General features: G+C 47.6%; 1 protein-coding gene across 3 annotated transcripts in view; it reads left to right on the plus strand.

Moving 5' to 3' along the window:
* The window catches only part of ANKS1A (ankyrin repeat and sterile alpha motif domain containing 1A), a 220,569-nt gene that overhangs the window by 143,671 nt on the left and 60,370 nt on the right, over window positions 1–16,528 (plus strand). For all 3 annotated transcript variants that reach the window (XM_049765237.1, XM_049765236.1, XM_049765238.1), the window contains exon 11: window positions 7,191–7,780. In XM_049765237.1, the coding sequence (XP_049621194.1) occupies window positions 7,191–7,780 (590 nt within the window). The remainder of the gene's footprint in view (window positions 1–7,190; window positions 7,781–16,528) is intronic.

The following is a 16,528-nucleotide window of genomic DNA, read 5'->3' on the forward strand; positions in this document are numbered from 1 at the left end:
CTTTTTGAACCTAATGCCCTCCCTTAGCCATGGGCTCTAGGCTAGGGTTCCTTACACAGAGGTCTCGACAGAAATGGTCATAAATGAAAAGTGAGAATAATAACTACCATCTATTGAAAATTTTCTTCTGTAGAATGGGGGCTCATACTCTCAGGTGCTTAAGACTTATTTCTGGTGAAGTGCTCAAAGAACACTTATGGCAGTGCTCAGGAGACCATCTGGGGTGCCAAAGATTAAAACTGAGGTCAACTTGGAGCCAGATCAGTGGCGCAAGCAGTAGGTAGGGCGTTGCACGCACTAACTTAAGACTGGCTGCGGTTCAATTCCCCTAGCATCCGATATAGTTCCCCAAGCCAAGAGCGATTTCTGAGTGCAGAGCCCGGAGTAACCCGAGTGTTACCAGGTGTGGCCCCCCAAAAAAAGCGAAAAAAAAGAAAAAAATGGGTCAACTGGGTGCAGAGCAAGTGCCTTGACCCTGCACTATCTCCCTGGCCCTTGCAAAATACTTCTTTGAGGCCAGCCCTGTGCTCCGTTCATTTACAGTGGATTAGGTCATTGCCTATCTCAGTACCAATCTGCTGGGTGGGGGTTATTTTTATCCCTGTGTAATATATGAGGAAATTAGGTGTTAGAGCTGGGCCTTAAGCCCTTCCCTGACTGCATCCAAAATAAATTTTGGGCTGAGAGGTTACACCATTTCATAAGAAGCCCTGCTTTTTGCTGAAGCTCTTAATATCAGAGGTGGAAGGATTATTCAGCTGTAGCTTCAGAACATACTACATCCTAAGCAGGGCTAGAGGACCTTGTTTCTGCTCAGGATCATTTATATACTTAAAATGTCATTCAAAATAAAAAAAGAAGGAAAAAATGTCATTCATGAGCCATGTAGTAAGGGCAGATGGGCCACATGCAGCCAACAAGAAGCATATTTTATCTGTCCAGTCATGCATCAGGGCCAAGTAATGGGATTTGGGCCTTTTTCAGCCACAGGCTGGGTATTCCCCCACCTCTCTAGGACCTAGAGAATGCAACCTGCCATTCATTTTAAAAGAACCTCGGAGAGAAGGGGAGTCACTGGACTGTAGCTGGGGTGTCTTGAACCCCAGTTCAGCTCCCACTCCACTTCTTTGGTTGCTTTGAACCCAGAATGGACTCTTAGTCAGTTTGTCTGTCTCTCTGCTAAATCATAGCAAAGGATTGCATAACCTCCTCAGCATCTTCCTTCTGGGGAAAGCATGGGATTCTCCATAAGCAGCAGTGTCCAGGTGCTCTCCTGAGCAATTAGGGCTCTGGTCTTGTTTCAGAATAACCTGACAGACGAATGTGGAACTGGCTAGGAAACCACAGCCCCAGCTTCTTACGATTGGAGTAGTGGTTAAACTCTAAATAGTTTTACCTTTCTCTGCCCTCATTTAAATGGGCTGGGGTGGCTGACATGTGTAAATGTTAAAAGGTAATTGTTCAGAAATCTTTGAGTTCCTTGTGGAGCACCTAGTGATTAAAATGCAGCCCAGAGGGGCTGGAGTGATAGCAGGACTAGTAGGGCCTTTGCTTTGCAGGTGGGGCTGACCAGGGTTTGACACGACCCCCCAACCCCATCTCCCCACCTCGCACATCCCATATGGTCTCCTGCACAGGAGTAACCCCAGCACTGCTGGGTGTCACTCAAAAACAATAAACAAACAAACAAACAAAATGCAGCCCAGTGGCCCTTTGCTTTTGCAGGGTAAGAGGAAAACGAACACCTAGAATGAAGGGATTTGGAATTAGTTGGCTGGCATATCCTACTCAGTATAGCAACTGCCTTGGTATCTAGCAGAGTCAGAAAAAACCTCCCCAGCCCTGTTCCTCCTATTTCTCTCCTTGAGGAGCTGCTTATGAGGAAGGAACACCCAGGGCAGGATGGGAGGCTTGTTGGAATCTGTGAGGTTCCCATCAGAGGGAAGGAAAGGTGTCAGGCCTAAGGGTTGCTTCTATGCCTTTTCAAGTTCTCTCCTCTCCTCCCCTCCCCTTCAGTCCCCTCCATCAGACAACTTTCATTTTGAGATGGCTCCTGGTTTTGAGTAATCACTCTTTCCTTTCTGTTCCTGATGTACTTAGTTTATACTTTTCTTGTCTTTTGAGGGAAATAGTGGTTTGGGCCAATCTGGCAGTGCTCTGGAGACCATGTAGTGCCAGAGATTAAACTGCATACAATTAAGCTATATATAGTAACCCTTAATCCTTGTACTCTTTTTCTGGCCTGTGGTTTATACTTTGTATTATAAAGCACCTATTAATGTTTGCCTTGAACTCCAGCTTTTTTTTTTTTTTGAACTCTAGCTTTTTTCTGTGTAAGACAGTTGTAGTCCAGTAGGAGTAGTTTGTTAATGCTGACTCTGTTTTTTATCTTTATGTCTCTTGTGGTCTTGTGAACTATGATGGGAGGTACTTTGTCCTCACTTATTGAGAGTATGGGTTGGTCTGGGACAGTTCTAGGGCTTGCCTCAAGTTGTCCCCTTAGCAGAGACAATGTAGGTACTGTGTGCCTATCCTTATCATGTACATTGTCTTTGGTCTTTGACACGTATCTGTGAAATACAGAGAAGTAGTTGATCTCATCAACAAACAAAAATATGTAATAATGGGGGCCCGGAGAGATAGCACAGCGGCATTTGCCTTGCAAGCAGCCGATCCAGGACCAAAGGTGGTTGGTTCAAATCCCGGTGTCCCATATGGTCCCCCGTGCCTGCCAGGAGCTATTTCTGAGCAGACAGCCAGGAGGAACCCCTGAGCACCGCCGGGTGTGGCCCAAAAAACAAAAAACAAAAAAAAACAAAAAAAAATATGTAATAATGGGACCTATGTAAAATCGTTAAATATAAATAAATAAACAGCATATGCCAGGCATAGTTCTAGATGCTTTACACATGTAGTTCTCACAACAGTCCTAAGAAATGCCATTAAATCCCCCCAAATTCTAGGTGAGAATACCTGGTACAGAAAAATTAAGTCATTTGCACAAAATCTGGCTCCTCAAGGTACATTTCATTGTTAGCTTTTTGTCCCACTAAGACCCAGTATTGTCTTGACTTTACAGAAAGAAGAACACCTTTTTTCCCACCTGCTCTTTTTTTGTTGTTTTTTTGGACCACAATGAGAGGTGCTCAGGAGTTACTCCTGGCTCTGCACTCAGAAATCACTCCTGGCAGGCTCAGAGAATCATATGGAATGCTGGGGATCGAACCCGGGTCATCCACATGCAAGTCAAACGTCCTACTCACTGTGCTATCACTCTGGCCCCACCCCACTTGCTCATTTGCCACAAAATAGAACCTAACCACAGGTACTGGATTTTGATAGAGAACACCAGCTTATAAGGTTCTATCTTCACAAGCTTTCCAAATACCAAGGTGTTTTCTCCTAGGGAATTACTGGGCACATCATAATTCTAAGAATTCCTTTTGTGTGATTTCTTAGGTCCCATAAAATATTGGTAGCTTGTAATTTCTATAATGAGGTTATGATCCCCAAACTCTGTCCTGACATATTTTCTTCTTCCCTAAGTTTCTGCTGCTTCTCTCTGCCTACTTCCTTCCCTTGGCATTTGCTGGGTATTGAGTTCTTGGCATCTTCCTCTCTTTCTTCATTGAGGGCTCACATGAATGGATGGTCATTTAACAGGGCCTTCATTGTGGGCTCCCACAGCAGTGTTCAGAACATTCTCTGTTGAAGTCTGCTTCTGGGGTCCGCCCAGGCAGCGGGAGCCAGGCTGCCTTCCAGGTCTGTTCTGTTTTTTTGTTTGGGGGGGGAGGACTTCTTTGTTTTTAATCTCAGGGACCGAATCCAGGGCATCACACATATGAAGCACGTGATTATCTGCTGCACCCCGAACTGATTGGGGTGTTTTCTTTTGTTGCAGGACTCATCTTCCTCTCCAGTGTTAAATAAGAAGCTAGAAGTTGATGTACAGGAGTAAAATTACCAAAGTGTACAAATGTAGTCAAAAGGACATTATACTTTGAAATTAAGCTCGATGGGAAGTTGGTCATTAGTATAGTCTAGAAGTGACAGTGTTTTGGTTTCCATGCAGCAGTGCTCTGGAGGTACTCCCATCTCATTGCTCAGGAAATCGTTCTTATGATCTTACCAGGGATTCAGCATGCCAACACACACTAGACCTTTGACCTAGACCTAGACAAAAGCTCCTGGTCTCTGGGATTTTTCCAGCCTGGTTGACTCATCAGTTTGCCCTCGAGATTGCTGTGGCTGTGTGTCAGCATTCCTGCGGCCCCTCCATGTGGTGTCACAGGGCAGCTTTGTTCAGGCTGCCAGTTGCTATAAGTGTCACTTATAGCCTGAAGCCAGGGCTCACTGGGACCCTAGCTAAGCCGTGTGGAGCTCTTCTGTATGCAGCATTTCTCCTTCCCTGGAATAAATGATTCCGGGTGGTTAGCCTTGTTCACTGCTCTGAGGTGCAGGGCTTGTGATTTAGGGGCATGAAAGTCTCAAAGCAGTCAAGCATAGAAGAGAGATGCCAAAGTTCATACTTCCAGGCTCCTCTGGAGAAGTAATCCCAGTGCTAAAGAGTAGCTAATTGGTTTAAACAACCTCCTGCCCGCTCTACACACACAACATACACACTCTCCTCAAGCTCTGCAGACTTGCCGAGAGCTGAGTAGCCTGTGGGAATGGATCCACAGGTCTTGATGGGGTGAGTGGAGCCATGGTGCGTCTCAGATGTAAAACAGTGGACTCTTAGGAGAGCTGCTTGTTGGGATCAATCTTAATCCGTCTGGAAGAACCAGGGGCTAGACCCTAGTGGACAGTGGCGCTTGAGTGCATCTGTTTTTGCTTTTTATTGTCCCCCTCTTTCTTTAGGGGGTCATATTTTGGGCCACAACTGGCTATGGCTCAGGATTTATTCTATGCTTTGGCTCTGGGATTATTCTTAAGAGGCCCAGGACCATGCATGATGCCTGGTTTTGAACCAGGATCAGCCATATGTAAGGCAAATGCCTTGCCCTCATGCTCTTTCTCCCACCCTTCTCCTTTCCTCTCAGTGACTGTTGTTATGTGTGTGGCGTTCACGAGGATTATGCACCTGCCGGCATTCTCGGCAGAATGCTCCCCAGATAGAACTCTCATGTTCACTGTGGTGCTTGCTGCGTGATCACTAGGGGCTGTGCTCATTCACTGCTCATCACAGTCTGGTTGTAGCCTCACTGAGGGGGTCACTGGTGCTCACACACATGCTCACTGTTGGGGACGGACATCACACTATGTCTCTAATTGCAGTGCTCACCAGGGCTTGCATGCGTTAGCTGTAAACATACCTACCTATGGTACTCTGGAATCAGCCACTCAATGGTGACATTGCAGGCCCCCCCAACAGAGCTGCCAGAGCGTGGGATAACAGTTGTCAACAAGGCAAAGTAATCTTGCCATGGTAGCCTTCCTGCGGCCTGGTTACGTGCTGTTGGTAAAGCGTATCCCTCCCATCCCAATGGGCTGCCAGCAAGTCCATATACGAGTGAACAGTAACAGAAGCGGCAGTCAGTGTCAACACCCCCGTCACTGGTATTGACTTGGAGTCTGTCACTTTTATAAACTAAAGGGGATTTTTAAAGACCTTCTAGTCCAGACCACTTGTTTTCTATGCTCATGTGGAAGTCACACAGCCCAGACCAGAGGCTGGTGTTCAGACACCTAAGTTAAACCTCCTCCAGGGGTCTGAGCAATAGGACAGCTAGCAGGGCATGTGCCTCACACGGGCCACTCTGGGTTTGATCCCCAGATCCCCATTCGGTCCCCTGAGCACAGAGCCAGAAATAAGCCTCTGAACACTGCTGGCTGTGGCCTTAAAATAGACAGGCAGGCAGAGAGGCAGGCAGGCGAACCTCCTCAGTCTGCTTTGGACAAGCCACAAACTATCTCAGGGCCTTGATTTCTCATCTGTGACAGTAGTTGACCTCAGCCCTTTCGTTTTTGAAGGCCTCTGATCTCACAAGCATTTTGGGACCGGTCTCACTGGGCATGTTCACCATAGATTCCCCTTTCAGAGAACATGAAATGGAACGTGAGCTAGTGTTGGTCAGGGCTCATTTCCTCCCCTGATGATGTGTTTGAACTTTCTAGTTCTAGGGACAGAACTCCCGCAGGGCAGTGCCCAGAGGTGTCCCCAAGTGAGACTCAGGCTGGATTGTGATTTAGGAAGTTATGTGTGTTATTTCAGGCAGAGGGATTTGTTATCTTGGACGAGTAGACAGTAGGACTTGGCTCTGTGAGCAAGTAGTATCAGGTTTCTGGGATGTTAAGGGAGATCTTGAGAACTGCAAATGTCTCTTGGCTTTGACAAATTGGACCATTTTGTTTTTTGTGGATCAACTAAGGATGAACTTAAACAAATAGGAGCAGCTGGGAGGCTTTAGGAGTGATATGTGCACGTTCCCAGAAGGGAAAAAATCCCATAAAAATGAAAATAAAATAACAACAAAAGAGCAGTCTGTGCTCCGCAGGAAGGAAGGACAAGGCGTAGGTCTCTGAGTAGCCCCTCCGAGGAAGGACGCTTCCCTTCTTCTGTTTTGTTTGCACTTTCAGTGAAGGAGTTCCAGAAGTTGCAGGTTGGGGATCACGACCTTCATTTCCCCCCTCGGTTGCTGCTCTCCAGAGGAAGGGAGGGCGGGTGGCTCTAAATAACACTTTGGCCTTTCTGGAAACGGATCCAGGAGGGAGTCCCCCGCTTGAGCTTGCTGGTTGGCGGGTGTGCTGGCTCTTTCTCTCTCACTTTTACCAAACCACGCTCACTCACTCACTCACTCTCTCCCCTTTTGAGCTCTGTGTAGGATAGAATTAGCACTTCTTCTCGCCTTATATAGCCAGGTCTGGTCGTTAATGTTAACAGACATCTAACGGGCAAGGGAAGGGTGCCAGATAGCATTAATCAGACCAGTGTTTGGAATTTCATAAATGCTCTCACTTTGGGCACAGATTGAACATTAAGAACAATACGAAGCTGTTTTCTTCCTTCCTCTCACTTCTCTCCCTCTCCCCAGCCCTCAGTCCTCAGTCTCAGTCCCCCTCAGCTTTTGAATTCCTTTGCTCAGCCATCTAACTTGCTGCCCAGGAACTTTGTTGACTTTTGCCACTTTGTAGTTATTTATTTATTTATGTATTTATTTTATTTCTCTGTCTCTTTTGTCTACTCCAAGACCACAGGCGGAGCAGCAGCAGCCGGAGCCAGGACTCAGTGGAGGGGCAGGACGGGCAAGTGCCAGAGCAGTTCTCGGGCCTCCTGCACGGCTCCTCCCCAGTGTGTGAAGTGGGGCAGGACCCTTTCCAGCTGCTCTCTGCCGCCGGCCCAGCTCACCCAGAAGAGGCCGCCACGCAGGGCACCTGCCCGGACACTAGCATGCAACTGGAGGAGACGGGTCTGCCGGCTCCCGGAGCCTCCCCACCCTGTGCCCTGGACCAGAGTCGGAGAGCCGGCTACCCGGCGGGCCTGCCCACCACCAGCAGCCAATCGCACCCCGAAACTTTGACTCATAGCCCATCTCCACACCCTGGTGGTGCCGAGGAAGAAGGAGACCGGAGTGGGGCCAGAAGCCGGGCCCCTCCCACCAGCAGACCCAAAGCTGAACTCAAACTCAGCCGCAGCTTGTCCAAGTCGGACTCGGATCTCCTGACCTGCTCCCCCACAGAGGACACCACCATGGGGAGCAGGAGTGAGTCCCTGTCCAACTGCAGCATCGGGAAGAAGAGGCTAGAGAAGTCTCCCTCCTTTGCCTCCGAGTGGGATGAGGTAAGGCCTCCTGACGTCACAAGAGCTGAGTGGCCGCAGCCCACCACAGGCCCCCTGTGTGGCTGACTCCCAAGAGCAGGATGTGGCCGGCAGACGGGGTGGTCAGAGGGAAGTGAGCTCCAGGGAGCAGGGCAGGATCTGCTTCAGGATCTCAGAGGACAGTCCGCGCACGCTTAACAGGAGGGCGGGGGCCAGCAGAGCAGGACTGGGGCAGATGCAGTGTCTAGAAATGACATGCTTTGCGGAATTACTCGGATCCCAGCCCTGCCACGGAGCCCCTGCGTCTCCTAATGCTGCTTTAAAAAGCTGGTGAGGCAGGGGCAGGGAGAAGCTGCTGAAGGGAGTGAGAGGGGAGCGGCACTCTTCCCCTGACGAGTCCTCTGTGGGACACATGCCTCTCCCCCTGAAGTGTCCTCCCTGGCTGCATACCGGGGCTGGTGCAGCAGAGGGCCGGGGAAACCGAAATTAGCAGGGGAAAACACGCACAAGCTCTGGCCAGGTTCCGTTCATAGCCTTAACCGGTGCTTCAGAAGAGCTGGGAATATTTACCCAAATATTTTTCGATGACCTGCGACTTGCCTTGCTGAGCAAAGGAATGTGTTCCTCAGAGATTGGTAAACGCTCAGGGAATGTTCGAGTGCCCCTTACATGCATCTTGCTGGGAGAACGCTGCCTTTGAAGTGGATGGGGTCTGTGTCCCAAACCATTTCCAAGAGATGAATTTAGCTCTCCGAGGAGAGGAGAGGAGAGGAGCAGTACAGCTGACGAGGCCATTTGAGCAATCCATAGACTGAATGCCCTGCCCAGCTCTATTTGGGCTGCAGCTGCGAAGTTATGTAAACCAGAGCTAATCCCGTTTCCAGGGTGGGAGTATGGAGGGGCAGTTCTTTCCATCTTTCCCTCTCTTACCTCTGGATTCCATGAGGTTGGGGACTGTTTAGTCTGAACAGAGGAATTCCCTGCAGAAGGTTTTCACTAGTTGTAAACCAAGAGTTGGTGAGAACCTCTTCGAGATGAGATGCCAGTATGATAGTGGCTGCTACCCCACCAGATGACACCAGGCATGCATGTGCGTGCGCACATGTGGTGTGTGTGTGTGTAACAGCTCCACTGCTGTAGCAGCAGGGTTGGGATAGGACAGGTTCCCAAAGATCTGAAGCAGCAAGGCCACTAGAAAAGAGACTCGGTGGGAGTGGGGTGGGTGGTGACAACCAGGTGAGAGTGGGCAGGGACAAGAGGAGTAAATGTGACAGGGAGTTCAAGAACCAGGTGATTGGTACAGATCAGGTGGGAGCTAGTGAGGACAGGAAGGGGCGCTGCAGGTGGAAGGCCTCATCAGAAAACTGCAGTCATTTGCTTTTTCATAGTTTGTGAGACCAAGAATGGAGGAAGGAAGGAAGTGCGATTGGGATCAGTTAGTGAGAGGGCCTGGAACATGAAACTGGGAAGTGAGTATTTTGTTTGCTATCTCACAATTCCTCAAATGGGCTCTGGTGACTGCTTTAGCAATGGCTTTGCTCTTCCTGATGGCTCTCTGTCCTGAGCACAGCCCTCGCCCAGTGGTCAGTGCGCTGGGATATTTCACACAGCACGTTCATGCCCTGTTAACATGAAACCCTGCCAGGCAGTCCTGTGAGTACGACTGCTTTCTCTTGGAAAAGAACCATGAAATCATCAGAGCACAGCACAGTCTTTTTTTGTTTTTGTTTTATAACTTTGGCTTTGGAGCCACATCTGACCAGGGCTCAAAGGCCACTCCTCAATCATTGCTCAGGGGTTGCTCCTGATTGTGCTCTGGGGAACACGCATTGTCAAGGATTGAACCCAGGGCTTCTATGTGCAAAGCATGTATGTACTTCAGCCTATTGAATCATATCCCCAGCCAACGCAACCCAGCTTAATTGAAGTTGGCTTCTTGGGCTAATAACCATTATCCTTGGCACGTGAGTGAGAGGAAGTTCGTATGCTGTTCCCTTTGCTGCTAAGGAGCCCAGGAGGCCTCACTCAAGGCCATACTGGCTCTGTGGTCAAGCCATCAAAAGCTAAAGACAAATGAAAGACATGTGAAATCTATTGTTGTTGTTGTTTCCTATTTTATTTGTTGTTGTTTTTTCGTTTTCGTTTGGGTGGGAAGCCTCAAGCTGGCTACACTTCGGGCTCAGGAAACCATATACTGCGCTGGGGGTCGAATCCAGGTCAGCTGCATGCAAGGCAAGTGCCCTAGATATTTCCAGCCCCTGTCGTTTTGGTTGGTTTATTTGTGGGCCACATACAGTAGTGCTCCAGGGTCATTCCCAACAGTGCATGGTGCAGGTGGAAATCAGGAGGGACCTGGTGGTGCCAGGGATCTGGGCTTCCGGCATAGGAAGGAGCATGCACTCAGCCCACTAAGCAGTTTCTCTGGCCCACAACTGAGGTCTGGCTGGGAAGAATCAGAAGCTGTGGTTAAGTTTGCATTAATTTGGGCAGCTATATGTAGTAACTCTTCAACATTGGTTTTGCATCATTCTTTTACATGGAGTCTTGGCTTTCTCCAGCTAAGAGGGAAATTCAGAAGTCTCCCCACAGGGTTTGGCTCTAAGCGTTAGCAGGCTTGTGTGGGGCAGGACATTTGTTCTATTCCCCACCCTGCCTCTGACCTCTGCCTGCTTTCCCTCATCCTGCTTGTTTTTCCACTGTCATCATTCAATCCTCAGGAGGTAGGAAGGCTGCTCTGAAGTGGGGCTTGGAGGTGGCGCAGCTCAGCTCCTCTCCAGTGTGCTTGGAGGAAAAAGAAAGCTTGGGACCTCAGAGACTGGGAATCTGGGGTCCTCACACAGAAACGCATGCACGTGGTGTGTGTGCGTGTGTGTGAAACGCATGCACGTTGTGTGTGTGTGTGTGTGTGTGTGTGTATGTGTGTTAAAGGCAGTGCAGGTGTAGCAGGCCCAGACCCAAAAGCCAGGTTCTGGCTTTGAGCCCAGCCCCACCTGAGACCCCACCCATATCCACCATGGTCATGGGTAGTTGCAGGAAGCTGCACTGTATCCTTGTGAAACAAGCCATTGAATCTGTTTCTGTGCTGTTGTTAACCAATCAGGTGTGTGCTTAAGTACCTAAGTGGTTTCCATTGTGGGTAAGGAAACTTTGACTACTAATATTGACTAGGTCAGTATTACCTGGTTAATATTATTATTGTACCTGGTAATTATTATACCTTGTTATTGTTATACCTGGTTAATATTATTATTACTTTATTATTATTGTACCTGGTAATTATTATACCTGGTTATTGTTATACCTGGTTAATATTATTATTACTCATGTAACTGTGGAGAATGAATGGGGCCTGGGCCCTGAAGAAAAATGAGTGCTTGGAGCAGATAGTACAGCAGATAGAGGTCTTGCCTTGCGCACAGCTCCTCCATTTTTGATCTCCGGCAGCCTATATGGTCTCCCATTCCCTCCAGGGTGGTCCCTGAGCTCAGAGTGAGGAGTAAGGCCTAAACAGAGCTGCATAGGGTATGGCCCAAATACCAAAAAAGAAAAGAAGAAGAAAGAAAAGGAAGAGTGCTCTTGGGGATGGTCTGTTAGGGAGAGATGAGGAAGCAGTGAAGTTCAACCCCTCAACCTGTACCCTTTTCCCCTCCCTCTTTGCTCTATCCTTCCCTTTTTGCTCCACCCAAGAGACAAAGATTTCCACTTAGCCTGGAAACCTGGAGCCCCACTGTGTTCTTTGAGAAATTAATGAGCCTAACTCCCAGAGAGGAAAGGTTAGAGAGGAGTCCGAAGCCCTGGCTGCTGTTTGTTTTTCTTCATATCCTGTTCTACATAGCTGCCTTGGCTGGTGGGGGGTGGCTGAAATGATGTGCTAGGTTGACACATCTGACAGATCTAGGAGCCACCTCTGGCTTACATGGTTAAGACAGCCCCTCATAGCCCCCAGACAAGGCAACCACTGAAAGTGGTTCTAGTCAGAAATCTGGGGGTTCACCCATTTCTTCCTATCTTGCAGTTACAGTCTTGGTAACAAAGAAGTAAAAGTTTTGGCTTCTGGAGAGAGAGAGAGGAGATATTGGGGATCAAACCCAAGGTTTGATCATAGATGCAAAGCATGTGCTGCACCATGTAGGGACATCAAAGGCCCTGAGAGTTTGCTTTTAAAATAGCTCAGTCTAAGAAGAGATTCAAATCCTAGCTGCAGAAGATTTTTTTCTATTGTTCTCCAGGAAAAAAAAAAGCACTGTTCACTTAATGATCTTTGGTAGATAAAAGAAGTTAAACTGAGAAGCTGCACATAAATACAACTTTCAGAATAAACAGAGTCAGAAAAGTCACCTACAGCTCTTGACACAGTTTGCAGCTGTTCACATTTGATGGTATCCAAATTTGGTATTAGTGTAGTTGTTACTTTACAGTGGGCTTTTCCTTTTTTGTGGCGGGGGGGGGGGGGGGGGGTTACTGTTTGGGCCACATCTATCTCAGGGCTCTCAGGGCTCCGTACTCAAGGATCAGTGCTGGCATGCTTGGGGAACTTTATGGGTTTTCAGGGATTGAACCCACTTGGCCACATGCAAGGCAAGTGCCCTACCTGCTGCTGACCTATCATTCTGGCCCCTTTGAATGGTCTTTTCTTACCTACTTGCTGCCTATTCTAACTCTCACCCTGGCTGTGGCTGTTAATCTGGATCCAGATCTTCATTCTAAAGTGTTTAGTATTTTGTTATGTGACTATAATCATAAGATTAATTTATTCTTATTGAAACTTTTCTCTAGTTATTAGTTAATGGTATGTGCCCTGTTCTATGTGCCCTTCTGATACATTCCCTACCTACCATTCTATGCTTCAGTCCCAGGAGGCCACCATTTCTATAAATCGTATAGAAAGACCACCTCTCCAGTTAGCTGCTCCCCCTGGGTTTATGATATTAACCTTGTCCTGGGCACCCCAGCTGGGGCTAGCTCCCGTGTTAGTAAAGGCATTTTCCACACTGTTTCTGTCAACAGCGAGCTAGCAGAGATGGCTGTGTACTGGAGCGGTGAACATGGCCAGGGGAAGTAAATTGTAAATGAATCTTCATTTGCAGGCAAACCAGAAGGCAAGGATATTTGGGGTACTGGGAAACGAAAAATTCATCATTTAATTTGAAGCCTTTCCAAATACAGGGAAGAAACCTGTTTTCTTTTCCACAAGTTGGCAGTGTGGACAGCGTATAAGCATTCCAGTTATGTGTTCCTAAACTCACGCACACACAAACACACACATACACATGCACGCACACACGCACAGCTAGCAGTTAATGTCTGAAATAAATACCTTGTAGGAAGCACAAAAATCATTCTTTCTGGTCTCATTGCTGTTTGAATGTATAAAAAGTCTATGGCGTCAGATAGGTCTTTGACATAACCTGCCTTTGAATGGAATTGAAGTCCGCTTATGAAAGAGCAAACCACAGAAGGCTGTTATCTACTTAGCATAAACATTTGAGTCATTTAAAACTTGGCAAAAGGCTTAAGTGATAAATGTATGTTTTGTAATCAGCTTTCATAAATATTAAACAAGTGGGAAATGAGTGAAGAGCAGGGACATGCTTTGTATGCATTTTGTACAAGCCAAGCTCCACTTCTGGTCAGGGAATGCCCTGGTTTGGTCTGAAATGGCAGCGGTGGGGACAGTGGTGTTCCAGAGAACCTCTGAAGTGGCAGCAGCAAGGCCCCCTTCTAGGTCAGGTCCCAGGCACCTCGCCCTTTCCAGCAGGCAGGCCCAAGGAGGCATGATGTCATCTAGGGGAACGCTGATTGGTCCACTGCCCTGAGGCTGGGGCTGCTTTAACCCCTGAGGGTTGGGCCTACTAGAAGAATGACTTAGATGTAAAAGTCTGCGCTGGAGTTTTGTGCTGACTGGCTAAATATGGCTCCACACAAACTCGACAGTGTGTATTGTTCTTTAGTATATAAACCAGCGTCCTGTGACATTTCTTCTTGCTGAGCAAAAGCCTTCCCACTCCAGACAAGAATGTGACACTCCTACTTCTGGGGACAAAGTGGAGCCTGGAATTTCTATTTAAGTGGCTTCTACGCACATACACAGGAGACACAACTTTGGTCCTAACTGTCCCCTGGTCTTAAGGAGTCTGGTCAGTAATGTGTTTTTCCCATATTTGAAAAATTAAGCTCACTTACTTTATAGGCAGCCCTGAATAAATTCATTTGACCTTTATATCTGATTGAAAATTCTTATGCGTGGACCTGAAAAATAGTAGAGCAGGTTGGGCATTTGCCTTACACACAGCTGATCTGGGGTTCAGGTCATTCCGTGTGTCCCCTTGAGCACCACCAGGAGTGATTCTTGAGTGCAGAGTCAGGAGAAAACCCTGAGTATCGTCGGGTGTGGCCCACAGACAAAACAAATTAAAAATAAATACACAAAAGAGAAAATTCTTGATGATTTTGTTGACCTATATTAAAAACGTGGTCATTTCCGTGGCCTTGATGAGTGACAGAGAACCCTCCTGTACTGTGGAGAAGAAGCAGAAAGAATTGCGGTTCTGCAGTGTTCATGTGTGGAGAAGACCTGAGTGTTACCCGCAGCCTGGCCTCTCTGAGTGATTTTGTGATGCCCTCCTGCTTCTCCCAGGAAGACCTGGCACGCTGGGGCACTGGCAGGCAGAGTTCTGCTCACACCCTGTCTCTCCCTCCAGGCAGGAGCCTGCTCTCTGCGTTCCTCTTTGTTTCCCTGCTGTACTCTGCAGTGTCCTCACACTTGCCTCTCTCATCCAGCTTTCCTCTTATAATTTTCCAAGGATGGGCATTTCCCTCTCCACCTCGTGCCCCTTTACTCTTCCCCAAATCATCCCTATCTTTTTACCTTCTTCCTTTCCTCACTTCCTTTCCTGTTCCTTCTTTGCGCTAGTGAAGTCAAAAGCAGGCTTTTCTAATAGCCTTTCCTTCTCACCCTTCTTCATCAGAAGGGCTTTTATTTTTCTCTCTGGAATACTTTTTATCACTTTTTACCCCTATTTCTATTCTTCAGAGAGCATTGTACTACTGGTAGAGCTAGCTTCTTCCCCATCCCTCCCACCCCCATTCCAGCATCTGCCCTTGTCCTCTCATAAATGGTCTGGTTCCATTTAGCTCCATCAAGCACCATGTTGGAATTTTGTGGTATTTGTGAAATTGCTAGCATGATGGGAATTTCCCTTCTACTCTTTTTTATTACACTGTCTTTTTTTTTTTTTTTAACACCAACAAAAAGCTCATAGCAGTGAATGTAGGTGATTAGAAGAGAAGACTGGCATTTGTTCCATTGTATACAGGTGCGGAGAACAACTGGAAGATTTTATGGAAGATTTTTCTATTTAGAGGGGAGGAGCCCGCTTCTGCAGATGCTCTTGGGAGCCCAGGGCTGCTCCCAGGCAGTGTAGGCCCATAGTCAGGGCACTCTGTCTGGTGAGCCATGTGTCTTGGACCTGGTGGTGCTCTGCAGTCACCAGGGCCACATCCAGCATTGTTGGGAAAGGACTTGCTCTGCTGGGATTCTAACTCAGGACTCCATGATTGCAAAACTGTGTTGCACCTTCCTTTGAGCTCTCACCGCAGCCCCAGTGCTTTAGTTGGAGTTTTGTTTTTTCTTTCCTTTTTTTTTTGGGAGGGGGGCAGGGGGACTGGCATCAGTCAGATGTAAGCTGAAGGATGGAGAGAAAATGGGGTCTTTCATCTGCTGACTTTCAGTTTACATCCGGCATCATACATGGTCCCCAGAGCACTGCCAGGGTTCACTTTTTTTGTTTGTTTAATTTTGGGAACCACACTTGGCAGTGCTCAGGGCTGACTCCTATTTCTGAGATCAGGGTTCACTTCTGGCAGGGGCTGGGGGACCATATGGGTGCTGGGAATCAAACAGCCTACCCACTGTACTATCCAGCTCCTTGCCAGGGCTCACTCTTGAGCACAGAGTTGAGACTAGTTCCTGAGCACCACTGTTGTGGCTCAAATCTCCCTCCCATTCACCTCTGCCAAAAAAAATTTAGGTTGAGTAATTTTCTATGACTTAAGGAACAGGTAGTTTATCTCCTTCTTTGGCAGTTGTGTTTGGTATGCAAGTAGAGGTGTTTTCACATAATTGGCAGTAATGTAAAAATGGAAGCATACTTTTATTATTAGTCAACTAGATTGTTGAATGGCCGATGGCTGCTACCAGCACTGTTCAGAGTGCAGTAGAGGAGCAGTCAATGAAATTGAAAACCCCTTCCTCCTAGAACTGACATTCTAGAAAGCCCTAGGGGGATGAGAAATAAAAGAAGACACTAAGTACAATGGGTAGTTGGTAATAGGAGTGCTAATGAGAAAAATAAAGTTGAGAAGAGGGATCCACAGTGAGGCTGCCAGGTGAGGCTCTGAGGTGGGGAGGGGTGTAAGAGACAGGGGTTGTACACTGCTAAGATAGGCCAGGAACTGAACTGCTTAGCTGTTCTCTGCTTGAAGTGTCTCCTGCTAGAGGAGCGGAAATTCTCATTCTGCATTTACAATTCCTTGCAAATGAACTTTAGTGCTTGACTTTTGTGAGGAGTTTTAAATTTTTATTGAATCACCATAAATCCCAAAGTTACAAAGATATTTCTGAGTGAGTTTCACACAAACATTGTTCCAGCACCTAATCCCTTCGGCAGTGTCCCCAGTTTCCCTCTGGCCTCCAGTCTGCCTCTGTGGCAGGCACTTTTCCTCTCTCCCATTGTCCTACTGTTTCCATCTCTAACTTATCTTTCCCAA

The sequence above is a fragment of the Suncus etruscus genome, chromosome 18, assembly GCF_024139225.1.
Source record: "Suncus etruscus isolate mSunEtr1 chromosome 18, mSunEtr1.pri.cur, whole genome shotgun sequence".
Classification (NCBI taxonomy): Eukaryota; Metazoa; Chordata; class Mammalia; order Eulipotyphla; family Soricidae; genus Suncus; species Suncus etruscus.